This window comes from Sphaeramia orbicularis, chromosome 14 (genome assembly GCF_902148855.1).
Source record: "Sphaeramia orbicularis chromosome 14, fSphaOr1.1, whole genome shotgun sequence".
Classification (NCBI taxonomy): domain Eukaryota; kingdom Metazoa; phylum Chordata; class Actinopteri; order Kurtiformes; family Apogonidae; genus Sphaeramia; species Sphaeramia orbicularis.
Genome location: NC_043970.1, coordinates 9764076 through 9781978, shown reverse-complemented (window position 1 = coordinate 9781978; position 17903 = coordinate 9764076). Strand labels below are relative to the sequence as shown.

Sequence of the window (17903 nt, the reverse complement as noted above, 5' to 3'; positions counted from 1 at the left end):
TTTATTGTTGCACCTTACTTTTGTCTATCTAGTTGTTGCCTACAGATTTGTCAACACTTCATTTTCTCACAGCACTGCAGCTTTGTAGTTTATTTTTTTAGTTATTTGTGTTTGAGTGTTGTTGAGTTTAACTGGTCAGGGTGGATCCTGTGGAAGTGTCCAAGACTCATAATCAATTAACAGTTATAACCATGTTACCATTACAGTTTAGAAAGGTCCCTCATCATCAGTGTTAAATGCAATCATCAAATGTCTCTTCATTTATTTAAAATGTATTTTTGACATTTAAAGAAAAATAACTTGTATTTTATTCCATTTTCTAGACAGATACACATTCCATGACCTTATTATTATTTCGAATTTGTAACAAGACACTATTTGATGCAGTTGTGCTAATCCCCAATGATTGGATGACAAATGACAAGAGAATAAATAGTCAGAACCTGGTTCAAGTTGTTCTTTATTTAATTAAGGGAATGACATAATGTCAAATACACTAAGCATGAGTCCCAAAACCAGTTGTGGAAGACTACCATTCCCGGTCCAATATACTTGTTCTTCTCATCCTTCTCCAAAGATGTACTATAGCTCTTGCTCAGAGTTCAACTGTGTGCCTCTTTGCTTATCAAGAAACATTGACACGTCTTTACCATAATAAGACTTCACATGTGAAATAAAATATGCAAGACTGTCAATAAAATAACGTTCTCTGTTATATGTAACAAAAGACAAGATTCACACCAAATGCACAGAGACAAAAGACAAGTGAGACAAAAACATAGAATGTACACATTGGGGTATAGTGTCTCTTGGAGCTACTCAAAGCTACTTACTTTAGCGACAACTAACCCTTTCCCATTGGATAATATTTCAAAACCAACACAAGAGCTCCCCAGTGCAGAATTCAGAGTTAACTGACCTCTACACCTTTGGAGCGAGGAGTGCATACTGGCACTACACAACAGCGCCATCTGGTGACATAAGTACTCAACTGCACAGTAACTGCGTTGAGCTCATTATGCATTTTACCCCAATTTCATTTTACTTTTCCCTTGAAATTGCATCAGAAATTATAGAAACACATAAATTAAAGCATTGAGTGTGACCGTAGTGACATGATAAAGAGTGAGACCATGATCGTGCTCAAGGTTGCAATTCCCTGACAAGCTACACAATTCATTGTCAAACGTGTCTGTTCTGTTTTGTTCTGAAACAGGCTCTGTATTTAAAAATATAATGTTCCCTTGATCTGGTCCTTTAAAAGTGATAGATCTTTGTATTAGCAAATGATCTTTAGGCCGTTTTATTTCCAGCTGTTGTACATTTAGGGGAAATGGGGATTTTGTGAGGGCAAGCTAATTGATAAAGATTTTGGAGGGGATTTATTTTTTGGTGGGGAATGTGTGTGTGTGCAGGGAAGTCTGGAAGGGTGTCTCCCTCATCCTTCCATCTTCCTATGCCTGGAACTCCAACCCTAGTCCAAGCTTGTGGCCACCGGCGTTGATGTTCTTGCCATCAAGGAGAGCAGAGAGCGTGAGTTTGATACCTGCAGAGATAGAAAATTTACACATAGCATAAATTATTATTTATTTCATTTACAAAATTAAGTAAAACAAGGTGTTTTTAAGGCTCTTAAGTAAGTAATAGCTCACTTTTAGGGATGTAAACAAATAATCGACTATCGATTAATTGTCGATAAGAAGTTGCTCAATTAAATTATTAATTTTTGGTTAATTGCCCTTTTCCACATCCTGTCCGACGGCTGCCAGTTTGTCCGTGCTGCGACACTGCAGCTGGGATAGCCAGTCATCGCACCGTATCATGGTGTTGATGAGTTAGAATCGCTTTAGGGACATGATGGAGCGAGAAACAGTCAAAGTCTTGCAGACCGCCCAATTTAAATGAGGATTTTGCGTGTGCTAAACTGCTCTGGGATACACCAGCACTAATGGTAACAGTGCACTGAATGATCCAGACGCACGGAAATGTAACGTTGGAGGAGTTTTGTCATAGAAGGTATTGCATGACTCATTCATTCATTCCTTTTTCATTTGAAAGGTGGTGTTGGTGGTGGTGGAGTAGTTGGATTGAATGACTGTCAGGTGTACATAATTTTGTCACACTGTAGCCTAATGTCAGTGCATATTTTTAATTACACTCATCAGGAGTGGAAAAGGGTCCCATAAAGTGTGTGTGTGTGTGTGTGTGTGTGTGTGTGTGTGTGTGTGTGTGTGTGTGTGTGTGTGTGAGTGAGTGAGTGAGTGAGTGAGTGAGTGAGAGGGGGAGCAAAAACATCTAAATTATTTTTTCTTCCATCATTCCAAAAATGTTCACGAGGGTGAAAAATGCATTCTCTGCCTCTCGTTTCATCATTTCGATGTCTCCTAACCACTTCCATGTGTGCGCAAGTCCACATACAAACCGTTTGCACCTCCTTTTGAGACGTGTTAAATATAGACGCAGTTTCTATGAGCAAAATTACTCTTGGGTTCGATAAATCACTTTGTGTGTATTAAATATGTTTACATTTTCTACTCCCAGCACACGCACAATTGCGTGTAAACGCCCCATATTGCATATTCATTGTGGCAAATGTACTAACTGGATGCAGACGTGCTATTTTGCACCTTTGAAAGACAGAACCCTTAGTGCGCACTGTTACTAAATCAGTTTATACAGTTTTTTGGCATGTGCAATTAGTTTTAATACATGCAAACCTTTAGTAGGGCTGGCCCTATGTCCCACAGTCACAAGAAAATAGCGGGGGGGGCCTCCTCAGATCAGTTTATTTTATTGAATTTCTCTGCAGAATTTCTTTAGTTCTACTCCATACATGTCATTGTCTGTACTGTATCCAATGGTTCAATAAATAGTCATTAAGGGATATGACATGTTTTTTCAATATAAATATAAACAACTAAATATACACAATATTTAGCTTTTATTGTTACAGACCTGATCGAAAGAGAAATTCAGATTCTCACAAAAATCACCGCTTATCAATTAAACGTTAATCGGTCAATAAGGTCAATCAACAAATGATGAACGGATTAATCGATAATTTGTATCCCTGCTCCCTTTCTATAAACCATTGGTAGTTCCTACATTAAAGTGCATCTTTACCCCTGTTCTGAGTAACTCCACCCATTAAAAATCTAAAAAGAGGACCAATGGCCCTGTATCTCACTGGAATGTTCTATCAAGAATCAATAACAAGTGGAAGTTGTCAGGTTGTCATGTATGTTAAGGTCCTGTGGTCTTGATGCAGGAGATCAATCTCCCAATAGAAGTGGATACTTTCACTGGAGGATAACTCAACAAATTAAATGAAAGTCCATATATGACTTCCTATCAGTGCAAAATAGCAACTATACTGATATCTCTAACCACTTCCATGTTAAAAGCCATTAAAATATGGACCATTATAAGTATAGGCAAATTTGTAATATTTCAAAAACTTGTAAAAATCTAAATTTCTCACAACTGTAAATGTACTTTGTAGACATCGTCCCAAGGAAGCTACATATAAAATTTGAAACAAATCCGACCAGTCGTTTAATCACATTTGTTTGAAAAAATTGTGCACAAAGATGACACAGGACACAGCGTCTTCACAATCGCTCATGGCCTAGCGGCCGTTGAGGTAAAGGAGGAAAAAGTTGTTCAGGGACATCCATATGAAAGACAACCACAGTAGACTAATGTAGAACTATGAGGATCTAAAAGGATTAGTGGGACAGTTTTGTGCTCATTTGACCAACTAATAAAGGCCAGTCTAAAGAAATTAATGTCTGAGTGCATCCTATATATAGAATATTTTTGCCTTTTTATTTTGCCATAATGCACTCCTTTCCTGCAGAGAACTGAAGCCTCTTGGGACTGAATTACCTGAAAAAAAGGTAATTCTGCAGCCTGTATTGTTGTGTCACTATGGTGTTTAAAAGTCATTTCAGATTCAAACTGACAAAAAATGTAGCTGATCAAGATAGTGGTTATATGTTAAAAAAAAAAAAAAAAAAAAAAAAAAAAAAAAAAAAATTCGCTGGTCCCACTGGAGTTTAGTCTAATGACTCAAGATCAACCTATTGGTAACTATAGGAAGTTTGACATTGTCCTGCAGAGGACTGGTGGGCTGCTCACCAATGATTAGAGACATAAACAGAGTTTTTGATACAACTTTCATGATGCTGAGTAATCCAAAATATTAGACATGGCTTCACCATCAAACTGTGAATGCTCAAGAAGATTTTAAAATAGAATGTGATGAGTTAAATCTTTTTTACCAATAAAACATAAATTTAACATTTGTTCATTTTTATGAGTATCATCACCAGTAATACCTACAGATCAGTTTATAGCTCAGAAGCATGTGTAAGTGATTAGTGTCACTTCAAGGGAAATTATGGGTAACACAAGCAGAAGAGCTGGATAAAGGCAGAACTTTCTTGTTCCATTACAGATAAATGTGTGTTTAGTTCCACATAAATAAGCTGAAAATATCAGACTGCACTTACCAGGCTTCAGAGTTTGAGTGTACCCCAGACCCACAAGACTGGAGTTATTCACCTTGGCCTGTGCACAAATCATACAAAAAGACAATATGTTACCACCATATACAGTATATATCAAATATGTACTGATCTCTAAGCAAAATGTCACAAAACGAAATGAGTCAGAAGTGCTACATCACACTAACAAATCCATTCCCATTAATTGACTCTATAGTAAGTGGGATTTAACCTTACACAGCTAGCATCAATGCAATACTCACCCTGCAATAATCACAACCAATGCACCTTGTCTTTTAATCGTACACTGCACGTTTCATACTGTTCATATATATCCTTATATGTTGTATATATTTCTTTCATTTGCAGTATAGACATGGCTTTTTGTATATTTTAGTCTTCATTGTAATTGTTACCTCCGCCAAGGAGGTTATGTTTTTGCCAGGGTTTGTTTGTTTGTTTGTCTGTTTATTTGTTTGTTTGTTTGTTTGTCTGTCCGTTAGTGTGCAACATAACTCAAAAAGTTATGGACAGATTTGGATGAAATTTTCAGGGTTTGTTGGAAATGGGATAAGGAAGAAATGATTAAATTTTGGTGGTGATCAGGGGTGGGGGGGCCCACGGGGGGGGCCACTGATCAGCCTTGGCGGAGGTCTGCGCTCTTCAAGTGCTTCTAGTTTTGTATATTGTCAATACTTGTCCAAATAATTTTGTGTGATCTTTTTATAGTCTCTTTGCACTTTTTCATTGTTTTTGCTGCTAAATAAGAAACAGAGCTCTGACATATAACGGAGGCACATTTATAGACAGTTTTCCTAAAATTACACTGTAAAAACTGCAATTTATTGAAGTTTATTAAATCATAACATGATGATGGTGGTCACTGACTAGACTCATGATACTATTAATTTATCATATCATCACCATAATATTGTCCATGTTAATCTCACTATGACATTTTTTACTGAATTGTGCTGCTGTACACAGGCATTCATTACAGGATGAAGAGCTATATACCAGGTTCAAACTACTAATAGGCCTACTGAATGACACATAAAATCAATCATACTATGATCATTGTGACAGATATTGGGATTGCAAAACAATAGTTTTGTCAGGAATGAGAATATGTTTCCTTAAATTTGGAGAGCATTTGTAGACATCTCTTTATAAATCAAGGACTTTGTGCTAATTAAACATTTTTACCTTTATCTAACAATGAGCAGCTCCTGCAATTTAGATATTGTGCTTGGCCATACTTTGGTTTTTCAACAATTCTAACAGTTCAGCCCCAAATTTGCTGTCACTGTTTCTACAGATTTGACATTACTCACAGAGAAAGATGCATCAGGGTCAATCTGATACTTGGCGGCGATGCCAAAGCGGGTGTTGCTGTTTCCAGCGGTCCAGGCCAGGTTGACAGCGGTCTCCAGCTGGTCGTTGACCTTCTGGTAGATGGAGCCACCAAACTCAGTCCCGTCATTTCTGAAAAATGATTTAGAAATCTTAAACACCAATATTTTCAATCTGATTATTTCCCCCTTAAACACACTTAATATAAAAATGATAATGTGTCACAAATGTCGACAATAAGACGAGCACACGGCCACTCAAATGCAGCTTCACTCCACTCCCTCTGACCTCACATAACCCTCTCAGCCGTAGACTCAAACAGACAGGCTTGGCCTCAGGGCACAGCCAGAAACAAGACTAACACTGTGCCCCATCTCTGCCTCTGCCAACAACTCACTTGGTCTCACTTTCAATATAGTAAATCCCCATCACGGGGTGTAAAAATAACTACTAGGCACCTGGAGGCTAGTGGACAGCCAAACAGGTGACAACTTCACCATCCAGACAAGTCCAAGAAAACAAGAGTGTGAGAGCGTCTGTCTGGTCAAGGTCAATAGCCTGGATTGGCTTTGTCTGGGAAGTGGGTTTACAAAGCAACATAACCATGTGAATGAGCCCGAAACGGATGTATCACACTATCAGCCGCTGATCCCCATTATTTGCCAGGGAACTTCTCCTCCTTGCATTTGTTCTAATTTACTAAAGATTAGATTTCTAAATTACTAAACTAACTATAACAACTGAAAAAGTAAGCAGAGTTGCACAACACTTCGCCCCTCCTGCTCACCGATATCCTGCCTAGTCAGGTATTAATTCTGAATTTTAATTTAAAGACAATTGTAAATGAGATTAAACTAAATTACTGTCCTTTTGGTTTGGTCAGTCAAACCAAGAGAAACATAATTCTGCCCAAGTCTTAACTTTCAATCACACTTTGTCTGCCAAATCAGGTAAATAGTCTTCGAGAAATCAGTTGGACTAAAATCTCAGACAGACGGAATTCCCCGCTCTATGGCTGGGTGGGGGTATAAATAATGTAGCTAGATGATGATGACACAAAGATGCAAATTACTGTATTTTCAAGCAGGATTTATCTACTTTCTGCTGCAGGTGGTTATCAGTATCACATGCATGTTTGTTCTAAGTCATCCCTTCCCATTGCTCCTCCTCTTGGTGCGTCCTTACACATTTGTGTGGAGCTGGAACTCATCAGTCTTGTATCCTACAGCGAAGTTGCTCTGGGTGATCCTGTTCCTGCCAGCCTCAAAGGTCATCTGATAGCCGGCCAACCAGCCCTCGTAGCCTACCACCCCCGCGCCGTGAATGGCTGTACCATTAATGTCGTAGTGCACGTCACAGCCCAGATTGATGTGGTCACACTGGAAAGCCGTCTTGAGCTTGCCGCCCTTCTTACTGATAAGAGGGAGACGAAATATTGTTAAAGCCAAGGCTCTTAGGAGCTACAAGCATCACCATTATGACTCTGTAATGCAAAGAAGGTCCATAGAAAATAAATAAATGTAGACAAGAAAAACACAACATTAAAATTTAACATCATATATAATAATTTTACATAGTTTTAGACAAAGGTTTCTGATTCAGTGTGCAAGAGCTGTGTTACTGTGAAGTGAAAACTGCTACTGGAAAATAGATTCTACCCTTTTAAATGTATCAGGTTTATTGCTGAGCTTGGTTTGATTCACTCTGAGACTTAAAAAGGTCAAATATCGAAATTGTAACTATGTAAAATGGTCTTTATTAATGGCGCTGGTTGGGTGACATGCAGCAGAATAGTGTGTAATGTGTGATTTGAGTATTTGTATTGTATCCGTCATTTGTTTTTGATGTGTGTACTGCTGGCTGTACAATAATTTGCCCCTAGGGCTCAAAGTACCTTGAACCTTGATTTCTGTTTCTTTACAGTCTTGATTTCTGACTGATATGCCCTTCTCTTTCAGGACTCTGATTCAAAAGGTCCTTACCCAGTGTTTGGTGAGAAAGAGGAGTCGAATGTCAGCTTCAGACCTTTGGCCAGCTGTGGAGAAAAAAGTAAGATAGGTTAGTCTGCTAATAACATTTACTGACATTCACTTAAATAATTGAGGGAATAATTACATTTAGCATAACTATATATTGTAAGATCCAAGTGGACATATTCCACTCTTCTTAAACCCCCATCCCATCACTGACCTGGTCCTCCAGAGTGATCTCAGTCCCCAGAGTGTTGTCGGTGTTCCACTTCTCTGTGAAAGTCAGTCCATGCTCTGCCCACTTGTACTTGGTCTCCAGGGATCCAGACACCTTGCTGGTCTCAGTGTTGGCAGAGCCTGTGCTGGTGAATTCCTGCAGATTAAAGGATTGTGTGAGAGTAATGTGAAAAAAAAAAACTTTATACCGGTAAAACAAACCAATTATTAGTGTCTTGCATGAAAATACATTTGCAGAAGATGGTTTCATTGCATATTTGAAAGGCAAACAAGACAGACGGTGAAATAAAAACCACTCTACAGTACAGATGTCTAACATGCAGCCTGTGGGCTAAAACCAGCACACACAGGGGTTCAATTTGGCCCATGGGATGGAATTTGTGAAACACAAAAATTGCACTGATGATATTAACAATCAAGGATCTTAAAATAATTTAATACAAACCAATTCAATCTCAAGTGGATTAGACCAGTAAAATACTATTATAATCACCTATAAATAATAGAAACCACAAATGTTCTTTTAGTGTAAAAAAGTAAAATTACATGAAAATGTTTACAGTTATAAACTATCCTTTAACAAAAAATGTCAATAACCTGAACAAATATAAGCAATCTGAAATGTCTAAAGTAAGTGCAAAATCATCTATATTCTACCTGTTACTAAATGTTTTGTGTATCTCTCGATCAACTGAGATCTGTAAGTTGTAATGTACATGCGTAAATGTTAAACTAAGGCATAATGTTGTTAAAACTGCACTTATTTTTCTTAAGACATTTCAGGTGGTCATGTAATTAAGATTTTTAAGTAAACTTTTTGTAGATATAAACAATTTCATAGCATAATTTTGTTTTGTTCACTGTTATTTTTTTACTGGTCCTGCCCACTTGAGATCATATTGGACTGAATGTGGCCCCTGTACTAAAATGAGTTTGACATCACTGCTCTACGAGTACTTAAAGATAAACATTTGCAGTTTAAAGCACAAATTGAAATCAGCCAGGTAGGGTGAAGGCATCTTGCCAGCATTTCAGAGATCAGATAACCAGCTATCTCATTATCAGCCAGGAGCTTCTTAATCTATGAGAGGATAGCAACAGTCTGGAGTGGCAGCTCTGATAATTTGATAAGGACCGGTGACGACTTACCAGTCCATTCTCAGACTTCGTTTTTAAGTCCAACTTAATGAGCCCAAAGCCTGCAAAAAGGTACAAAATTTAACACATTAGCATAAAGACTACAACAGTATAAATATACACATCACATTACACTACTGGACCTAACCATTCAACATTATCAATTAAAAAATACATAACAGAAAACAAAATCCATTAAATTGATTGAATACAGTGTGTTGCATATCCAGTCTCTGCCTCCAGAGTATATTTAAATTATCCATATGTCAGAGCCTCAACATGTGTATTGATCTGTCTCTCGTGCTGTTAGTAGCCTAATAACTAAAACAGAAATAGTTCATGGCTCTACTTCTTTCCCACAATTCCATCAATTCAGCAGCTTTTGTGCTAGGCCTCATCATATGTGCAGCTACTAGTAAGCCATATTGTACAAGAGCTTGTTTTAATCGTTAGCTTTACTTTGACCTTGTGATGATGTGAAGTAGCGTGTAAGCTGGATTTGCCCACCTCCCTGGGGGAGGGTCAGAGGTGATCGTGCAAGAAAACTGCTTCGTTACAGGAAAGAGGACGACACTGTAGAATCAAACACCACAGGCCAAGAAAAGAACCAGTTCCAGTGAACGTCTTCAATAAGGGAAACAAAAATATTAGGCTAATGAGGAAGTTAGAGTCAGAACAAGCACTAGGTCTGACCCTTTAACCCCTGAGACATTTTTTCAATGAAACAGGTTGCTGTGAATTTATGGCTGTAGAAGTGTGACAAAAGCTGCTGTGAGTATGTGTTTGGGCTCCTTTTCTTCAGAGGTTTTGTTTTACTGTGTGTTTTAGGGTCAAAACAGGTTGGAATAACAGAAAAAGACAGAGGAATTGCAGTTTTACAGGTTTTTACTAAATAATACACTTAGAATGAACATCAATAAGAGATCTATGATGCTGAAGATGAACTGAACTGTAACATCCTGAACAACAGCAAGTATTTGAATTTTGGCTCAGTAGTTTTTTGCTTTGGGGCTCTTATTTTCTAAATCAGTCCAGCTGCTTTTTGGCACCTGGTTGAACTCCAAAAAGCAGTTATGTGGTCAAAACTCAGTAAAAACACAGTGAAAAAAAATAAAGAAAAATTTTGACAAAACTGCAAACAACAGTAAAAACAAAAACAACAAGGAAAGCAGCGAGTTGGTCTCACTCACTGCTCTGTGTTTAGCCCCCCCATTACTGAGGCAGTGGGGGGTACACTGAGAGGGCTCAGATGTCTATGTAAAATGCAAGATCTATTCTCTCAGCAAGTTTTGAAATTTTTCTTATTGAGCAAACGGTTGAATTTTTATGAATATTTAAAATAAACATTACATTCAGAACACTTGTCACAGACACGTCAGGGGCTAAAGGGTTAATAGTAAGCATCTTTAGTTTAACTTGGGTAATTTTGGAGGCTCAATTATGGGTTTTTCATACAAAGACTACTGAAATCTGTTAAACCACGACATGCTAGCTTGTGTAATGTCACAATATTTTGCCAATACATTGTGTTTGGTGCTGTTACAAAGCATGAATGTGATCAACAGAGGCACCCATCCAGACACGGAAGGCAAAATGGAGGAAAAGCTTATGCTGTTTCTGAATTACTTGAATTATTTCCCTCCAAATAGACATGTCATGTGTGTTTTAACAGCTGAAATGTGTCATCATAAATTCACGTATGTGTTCCACTTTTTAAATTCTTTCATTGAGGCAAAGAGGTATAGTTTTTATACAGGATATTTTACTTTGAGATTCTAGAGACTGTTTAATCTGTTTTACCAATTGGACTTCAAAAAAAAAACTTTAATCAGGCTTCACAAGTGGAATTATGGACTATGAGAAATAATAACTAAATTCAGTTCCAGATTTTGATGGGAACACTAACCCTTAGTCCACCTTTAGTTTTGTTGTTGTTGCAGCATTAAATTCATTATTATAAAAACTGGAAAAACTGAAAAAAAAAAGTGACTTTTCATCAAAATATATGATCAACTGAACATAAACCAAGTGTCTCCATTCACTGTCCCTGATCCAACTCCATGGGTTTAACTGCTGAATCAATGTTGTAGAAGATGATGGCGTTTTCACAATCACTACAGAGCCTCTCAACGTCCAAATGGGTCATATCTGATGACCATGAAAAGACAACAAACCGCATTTTACACCAATTATTTACATGTATTGGTAGGATGCGTGGCTCAATAGGTACTAAAGAGTTTACATCAGTAGATTCTTTTGGTCAGATGTTTGGGTCTTAATGGGTTAATGCAATAACTATAAGGGAGAGATTGATATTTATAGAATGGTATGTCTTCAGTTAAACAGTCTTATTAATGATTTGGAGGACAGTTGTAGAATATCAGCTATCAGCACAAGCTTTTCCTCAGTACAGTATAGTAGACTGCAATATGTGCTTGCTTACCATATCCCTTAGTAAAGACATCCCTGGCAGACTTTCCAAGGTCAACATAGGTGGGAGGTACAGCCATTATCTGCAGAGACACACACACAATGGTAAAGGCAGAGTAAGAATTACACAGTGAATGCAGCATTGCAACATCCAATGTTTCCTTTGTGTTGCAGAGTTTACCGTGGCAGAACAGAAGGAAAGACAATAAGTACAGTGTAGCAGCAGAACAAATCAGACGTGATGTACTGGGGGAGAGAGAGAAGTATGGCTGAAAGACGAAAGCGGGAGTAACGGGAGGTCACTGGTGGATAGAAAAGGTACAGATTTGATGTTAATGGCTTACAGGAACAGACTTATTTTCACATACATTTGTGTTAACCTGTATGTGAGTTATTGCACATGCATTGACTAGTCTAGGTTTAACTACTCAGACTAAAACACAAGAATACAGTGTGACCTGGGTCTGGAATGGCTGTTCTTCCAAATATCTGCAAATCTTCATCCTTCCCATTGCTCCAACAGTCTCTTGTGAAACATATGCCAATACAATCTTTTTAAAAGATGTAGACTTATGGGACAGGACTTATCTATCTAGTAGTTGCACAGACCAATTGATAAGATTCATGTGCATGTTGGTAATAGATAGACCACGAATCTTAACATATTACCTGGGGAACAGCAGCCATAAGTTTTCAGATTCTCAACAAGAAAACAGGCCAATAAAAAAGGAAATTTTATTAATGTACAAACTAATCAGAAAATCTTCAGTAGTTGGGTAGTTGGAGAACAGTGGTGAGTCATTTAAAAGTCAACGCCCATCTATAGTTACTTCACTGAGTCATCCCATCATTTGCCAAAACAATGTGAGAAAGTCTTTCCACTAGTGCAATCCTGCCCAATACTTTCTCTCAAGCCTGTTCCATCAAGTTGAAATTTATACACAGCTCCCCCCATTTATATGTAATTCTGACTGAATAAACATAAAAAACACCTGAAAAAGGCCTGCATGACTTGGTGCAAAAGCTGTATTGGATTTATTTTGTGCAATAGTGAGTTTTTCCAGTTTGAGTAATGTTCAGTAATCGAGGAAAATGCGCAGATTACCTATTTTGAAATGCGGCTTATTTCTCCCCCAAATCAAATTTATTGTGGTTCACTGTTCTGCCAGTATAAAGGTGAACATTTCTACCTCACAATAGCAGCATTGTCCGTCTTCTTTCCTCTGCTATCTGTTTGTCATAATTCTAATGGTAATAATGCTACATGAAAGAGCTGAAATGTCTGAAGTGCAAGTATATCCCTAAAAATACCAAGTTTTAACAAAGATATCTTTTAAGATGTATTTTTAGGTGCGTTTCTTTTGCAGGGATTTAGTCATTTTAATACTGCAACATACTTTCTCATGCGCACATGTTCCATCAAAACAAGTGTCCTAACACTTTTTGCAGAAGCACCATCACAGTATCCTGTACTCAAGAACTAGTTAACCAACCCCGATAACTTTTACCCATATTCCAGAAAAATAGTGGAGGGTGCCAGGCCTATCTCCATTGGTACAGCGCAAACCAAGTGTGGAGACACGTCTAGATAAATGAGACCAATACAAATATAAAAAGCTAAAGTATTTTAAACATATAAAAATGCATTTAAAGAACAAGCAAATTCAATGTTGTATGTTTTACAGAGTGCCGCCATCAAAATGTAACCATACAACCAACATAGACCTATTTTTGCATTTACATCACTTTAAAATGTCCCGAAATCACAACCGTTCAACTGCAGAATTTTGAAAAATGTATAACTGTATATTCAACCAAATCATTTAAATTTTATTTATATAGCACCAAATCATAGCAAAAATTATCTCATGACACTTTACATATCGAGCCGGTCAAAACCAGACTCTCTATTGCGATTACAGTTGTGACTCAATGAATTGTGCAGCCCTATCCCAAACATCAAATTTCCCCAAAACATTTCAATATCAGATTGGGTACAGTGACTCTTCTTTCCATGAAGATGCTTAAGTTAGCCTCAGTTAAGAAGGCAGAGAAGGGAAACTTAACCTGGTTTGTCTCTTCTCTCTCTGTGTTGTAAAATTTAGATAAAGGTGAAATGGTGTCTGAACCCCAGTCTGATATTTGTTGAGCCTTATTTAGGAATAGATTAATTCATCAGTTTAGATAATAAAATGTGTTGCAAACTATTTGTACCTGTTATTAGTAGGCTTGTAAAATTTATATCCTGACTTTGAGACGAAATAAACCTTCACAAGACAATAATCAGTCCCATAGTTTAATGGGCAGTTCCAAATTTATAGATTAATTACTTGGAGTTAATGTTTAACAATTCAGATTGAAGTATTTAGTTATTTATTAATTTGCCTGACATGTTCAGTTCTTTTCACTGCTTTCTCCACATCCTGACCACATGAGAGAAGTTCAGATCTATTCTTAGATAGATCAAATCTGGACTAGATTATCACAGAGAGTCCAAAAACAGACTGGAATACATTTTCTCATTTGTTAAATCTTTATTCTACTTGTGATGTGGTGGAAAAAACAGTAGTAATTTACGTTCATGCATTTTGATAGCTCAGCACAGTAACTTTCATGTCCCTTTGTCTGACCCTAGCCCTAAATCATAAGCCAGTGTCCTACCATGTCCTACCTTGCCTTTGTCTCCATATCATCCACACATCAACCATCCTCTACTAAAGCATGTGTCTGTGGGTGCAGCCAAATCATCCCAGTCTCTATGAATGAATGCATTTTGACATAAGGAAAGTATTTGAATAGCAAATGGACTAATGTCACGTATTTGAGGTGCCTGTTGGGACACAGACAAACAGCTTGCCCTTCTAGACCCTTCTCCATACACTTGAACACGTTTCATTCTGGACTGTGAATAGTTTTATGGCTTTCACGCGTGGCTCCAGGCAGTAATGTGAGAGGCCAGTAAAAGGACATGGGCTGAGGACAACCTTGACTATCAAGTCCTGAGGCATGGTAACCTGAAAAGGACTACTGCTTCACGTACGCCAAACGACACTGAAGAATTGTGTCGCTCATGCGGTAACACAACAGTAAAGTTTTCCTTAAGTTTGAACAGAGCGGAGGATGGAAGGACATGGAAGGCAGCATCTTTCTGCCCTCGCCTGCTAGCCCATTAGCATCAGCTAGCTAACAAGTTGAACAGGCGAACTAGCTTCTGTGGAGGTTACCATGCAAACTGACAGACTGGGTGTCAAAGAGGGTAAAACCGTAAGCTAGCTAAGCTCCTCGATTAGTGGCGACGTGCATAGCAACTGCCCACCGCTGAGTGCACTACCAAATGACCGAACAGCAAGACATTAGCCATGATGCTAACAGCAGCAGGCCTAGCATCTTCTACTGCACGTCGAGCTGCATCCAAGTCCGAGTCTGGAAAACCCACGAAAAAAAAGCCCACACAGCTGAAGGCGAGCTGACAGAACCTGACAGACCACATCCATGGAATAGCCGTGGAGTCAGGTGAAAGAAAGCCACAAGGGGTTTAATTTCCGCATGAGATACACATACCTCTGTGTGTGGGTTCCAATCCTGCCTGGGAAGAGCTTGTGAACTGCACAAAGGGAGGAGAGAAGAGGGAGGTGGTGCGGCGTCACGTACGTTACAAGTCACGCAACAGCACCAGCCTCCTGTTACAGAAGCTCAGTTTGACAGCAAGATGGTTCACTTCCACATGCAGATCTGGCACTGGCATTTGGACCAGGATCACAGCGTTTTCAGGACCTTTGTAACTCTAGATCAGAGGAACCAAACTCATTTTAGTTCAGGGACCATATACAGCCCAATTTGAAATTAAACGGGACCAGTAAAAAAAATAACATACTAACCAATATATAATGATCCAAAATGTTTTCTTTTTTTTTTATTGTGAAATAAGTAAAATTACGTTTCAAGAATAGAATAGAATAGAATAGAATAGGATAGGATAGAATAGAATAGAATAGAATAGAATAGAATAGAATAGAATAGAATAGAATAGAATAGAATAGATCTATTTTCATTGTTACAGAACAAAGCAGACACTTATGAAAAAAAGACAATAAAAATATCCCACAAAATACTGAGAAATATTGGAAATATACAAAAGCTACAGAGATAAAATATCAAATTTACAAATATCACTAAAATCCTACTAATTGCAACTAAAATATACAAAAAGCTAACTCTATACGCTAAACTATAAGCTATACTACATGTAAGAAATATGTACAACATACAGTACATGGATATATACAGTTAGTAAAAGGAAATATACAAGGTAAAATTACAAACAGCGTGCATGGTTGGGATTATTGCACTAAGGTAGGGTGAGTATTGAGTGTGAATAACCTGAGCAACCATGTACAACATGAAATTTCTTAAGGAAAATAAGTGAAATTTCAACAATATTATGTCTCGGATTATTATTAACACAGTGGATCTGCAAATGAACATAACATTTAGTAACAGGTTTTATATTGTTAATATTGCACTTTTTTGCTTAAGACATTTCTGGTTGTTCATATTTGTTAAGGTTATTCACATTTTATTGTCAAAGGATAGTTCATAAATGGATTTTTTTTTTTTTAATGTAATTTTACTTTTTTCACATTAAACCAAGAAGAACATTTTGAGTTGTCATTATTTGTCGGTTAATATGCTATTATTTTACTTACGATCACATTGGGCTGCATGTGGCCCCTGACCTAAAACAAGTTCAACACTGTTCACTGTCAATATCTTCAGTGTAATTTTTCCACTTTACAAATTCATTCCACGAGCCAGACTGGACCCTTTGGCGGGCCAGTTTTGGCCTGCATATCGCATGTTTAACCCCCCCTGCTCTTAAAGTTTCCCTCTAAATGTTCTACCGATGCCAAATAAATGGGAAAAAAAGGGAAAAGTACTATGTTAAAAGTGATGCACTACATTTTGCTCATGTTTGATTAATTAATCTGTTACTTGGTGGCAATTTTAAGGCTTACATTTTTATTTCAGGAGTATTTTGCAGGTGTGAGTAAACCAATGACCCTCTTCTTTATTTATTTAACCTTTATTTAACCAGGAAAAAAGAGATTTAAAAAAAAAAAAATCTCTTTTGTAAGATTATCTGAAAGGTGATGGTAAATTGATTACAGTGAAAGCATTATAATCTCTACTGATATAGATGCTTGACCCTGTTCTGAAAGATGATGGTAAATTGATCATAGTGAGATCATGATCATTTCTACTTATATAAATTCTTTAGTTTAGCAACAAGGGAGGACATTTGATTATAAATAATGCTACTCTGAAACTGTTAATAATAAGAACATGAAGGCTAACGTCTAGCAAATTCAACTTCTTTGCAGCCCAATCATTGTTTAATTTGTATTTCAATTAAATTCATGAGTCATTTCATTTTTCATGATTATTAGTGTTGCCTATAAAGCCTCTGATGACTTGGCATTTGCACTGGGGTAATATTAGTTTAAATGATTGTAGACCTGTGACTATTTAATGTTATTTGGGTGAAAGGGGGAATGTGAGAGCGAATGAATAATGGGTCAATAATGTAAAGAGCTTTGAGTAATCCATTATTATTATTATTATTATTATTATTATTATTATTATTATTATTATTATTATTATTGAAATGACATGTCTTTAGTTGTATTTTTAAGGCAATTGAGACTTTGTTCTAGTTTTCTGACTGGATGTTGTGCAGACCAGTATTTCACATGTTATCAAAAGAAAGTAAAATACTGTGTACAAGACTTTTTCTAACTGTTTTCAAGAAAACTGCAAAAAAAAACAAAGAATAAACATGATGTATACATTAAATTAAAGACTTAAATTACACTCTGTCACATGAAGAGGAAATTATGTGTAACATGTACGGACAGTATTGCGGACAGTATGTAACAACAATACTACAACAACTACTACTACTACTACTACTACTACTATTATTATTATTATTATTATTATTATTATTATTATTATGATGAAGAAGAAGAAGAAGAAGAAGAAGAAGAAGAAGAAGAAGAAGAAGAAGAAGAATTCAGTAATAATTTGTCCTGGGGGAAATAATAGTTTAAATGACTAGACTTCGGACTATTTGATGTCATTTAGGTTAAATAACAAGTCTTTAATTGTATTTTTTAGGTAATTGAAACCTGGTTTTAGTTTTCTGACTGGATGTCGTTCAGACCAGTATTTCATATGTTATCAAAAGAAAGCAACATACTGTGTACAA

General features: G+C 37.0%; 1 protein-coding gene across 1 annotated transcript; it reads right to left on the bottom strand.

The window, feature by feature from the left end:
- Positions 1 to 442: 442 nt before the first annotated feature.
- Positions 443 to 15323, bottom strand: vdac1 (voltage-dependent anion channel 1). The gene is made up of 9 exons (XM_030154174.1): positions 15197 to 15323; positions 11649 to 11718; positions 9218 to 9267; positions 8052 to 8204; positions 7844 to 7896; positions 7047 to 7274; positions 5843 to 5993; positions 4515 to 4572; positions 443 to 1546 (listed from the first exon to the last, which is right to left on the bottom strand). The coding sequence occupies exons 2-9, from the start codon at positions 11713 to 11715 to the stop codon at positions 1455 to 1457; spliced, it is 852 nt and encodes a 283-aa protein (XP_030010034.1). The 5' UTR covers positions 11716 to 11718; positions 15197 to 15323; the 3' UTR covers positions 443 to 1454.
- Positions 15324 to 17903: the final 2580 nt, after the last annotated feature.

Excerpts from the sequence above, each read along its gene's own strand:
- vdac1 (XM_030154174.1), bottom strand. The coding sequence starts at position 11,715 with ATGGCTGTACCTCCCACCTATGTTGACCTTGGAAAGTCTGCCAGGGAT. Across the intron at positions 9,268-11,648 it reads TGTCTTTACTAAGGGATATG|GCTTTGGGCTCATTAAGTTG; the intron begins GTAAGCAAGCAC and ends ACCTTTTTGCAG. Across the intron at positions 5,994-7,046 it reads TTCCAGCTCCACACAAATGT|AAATGACGGGACTGAGTTTG; the intron begins GTAAGGACGCAC and ends ATCATTTTTCAG.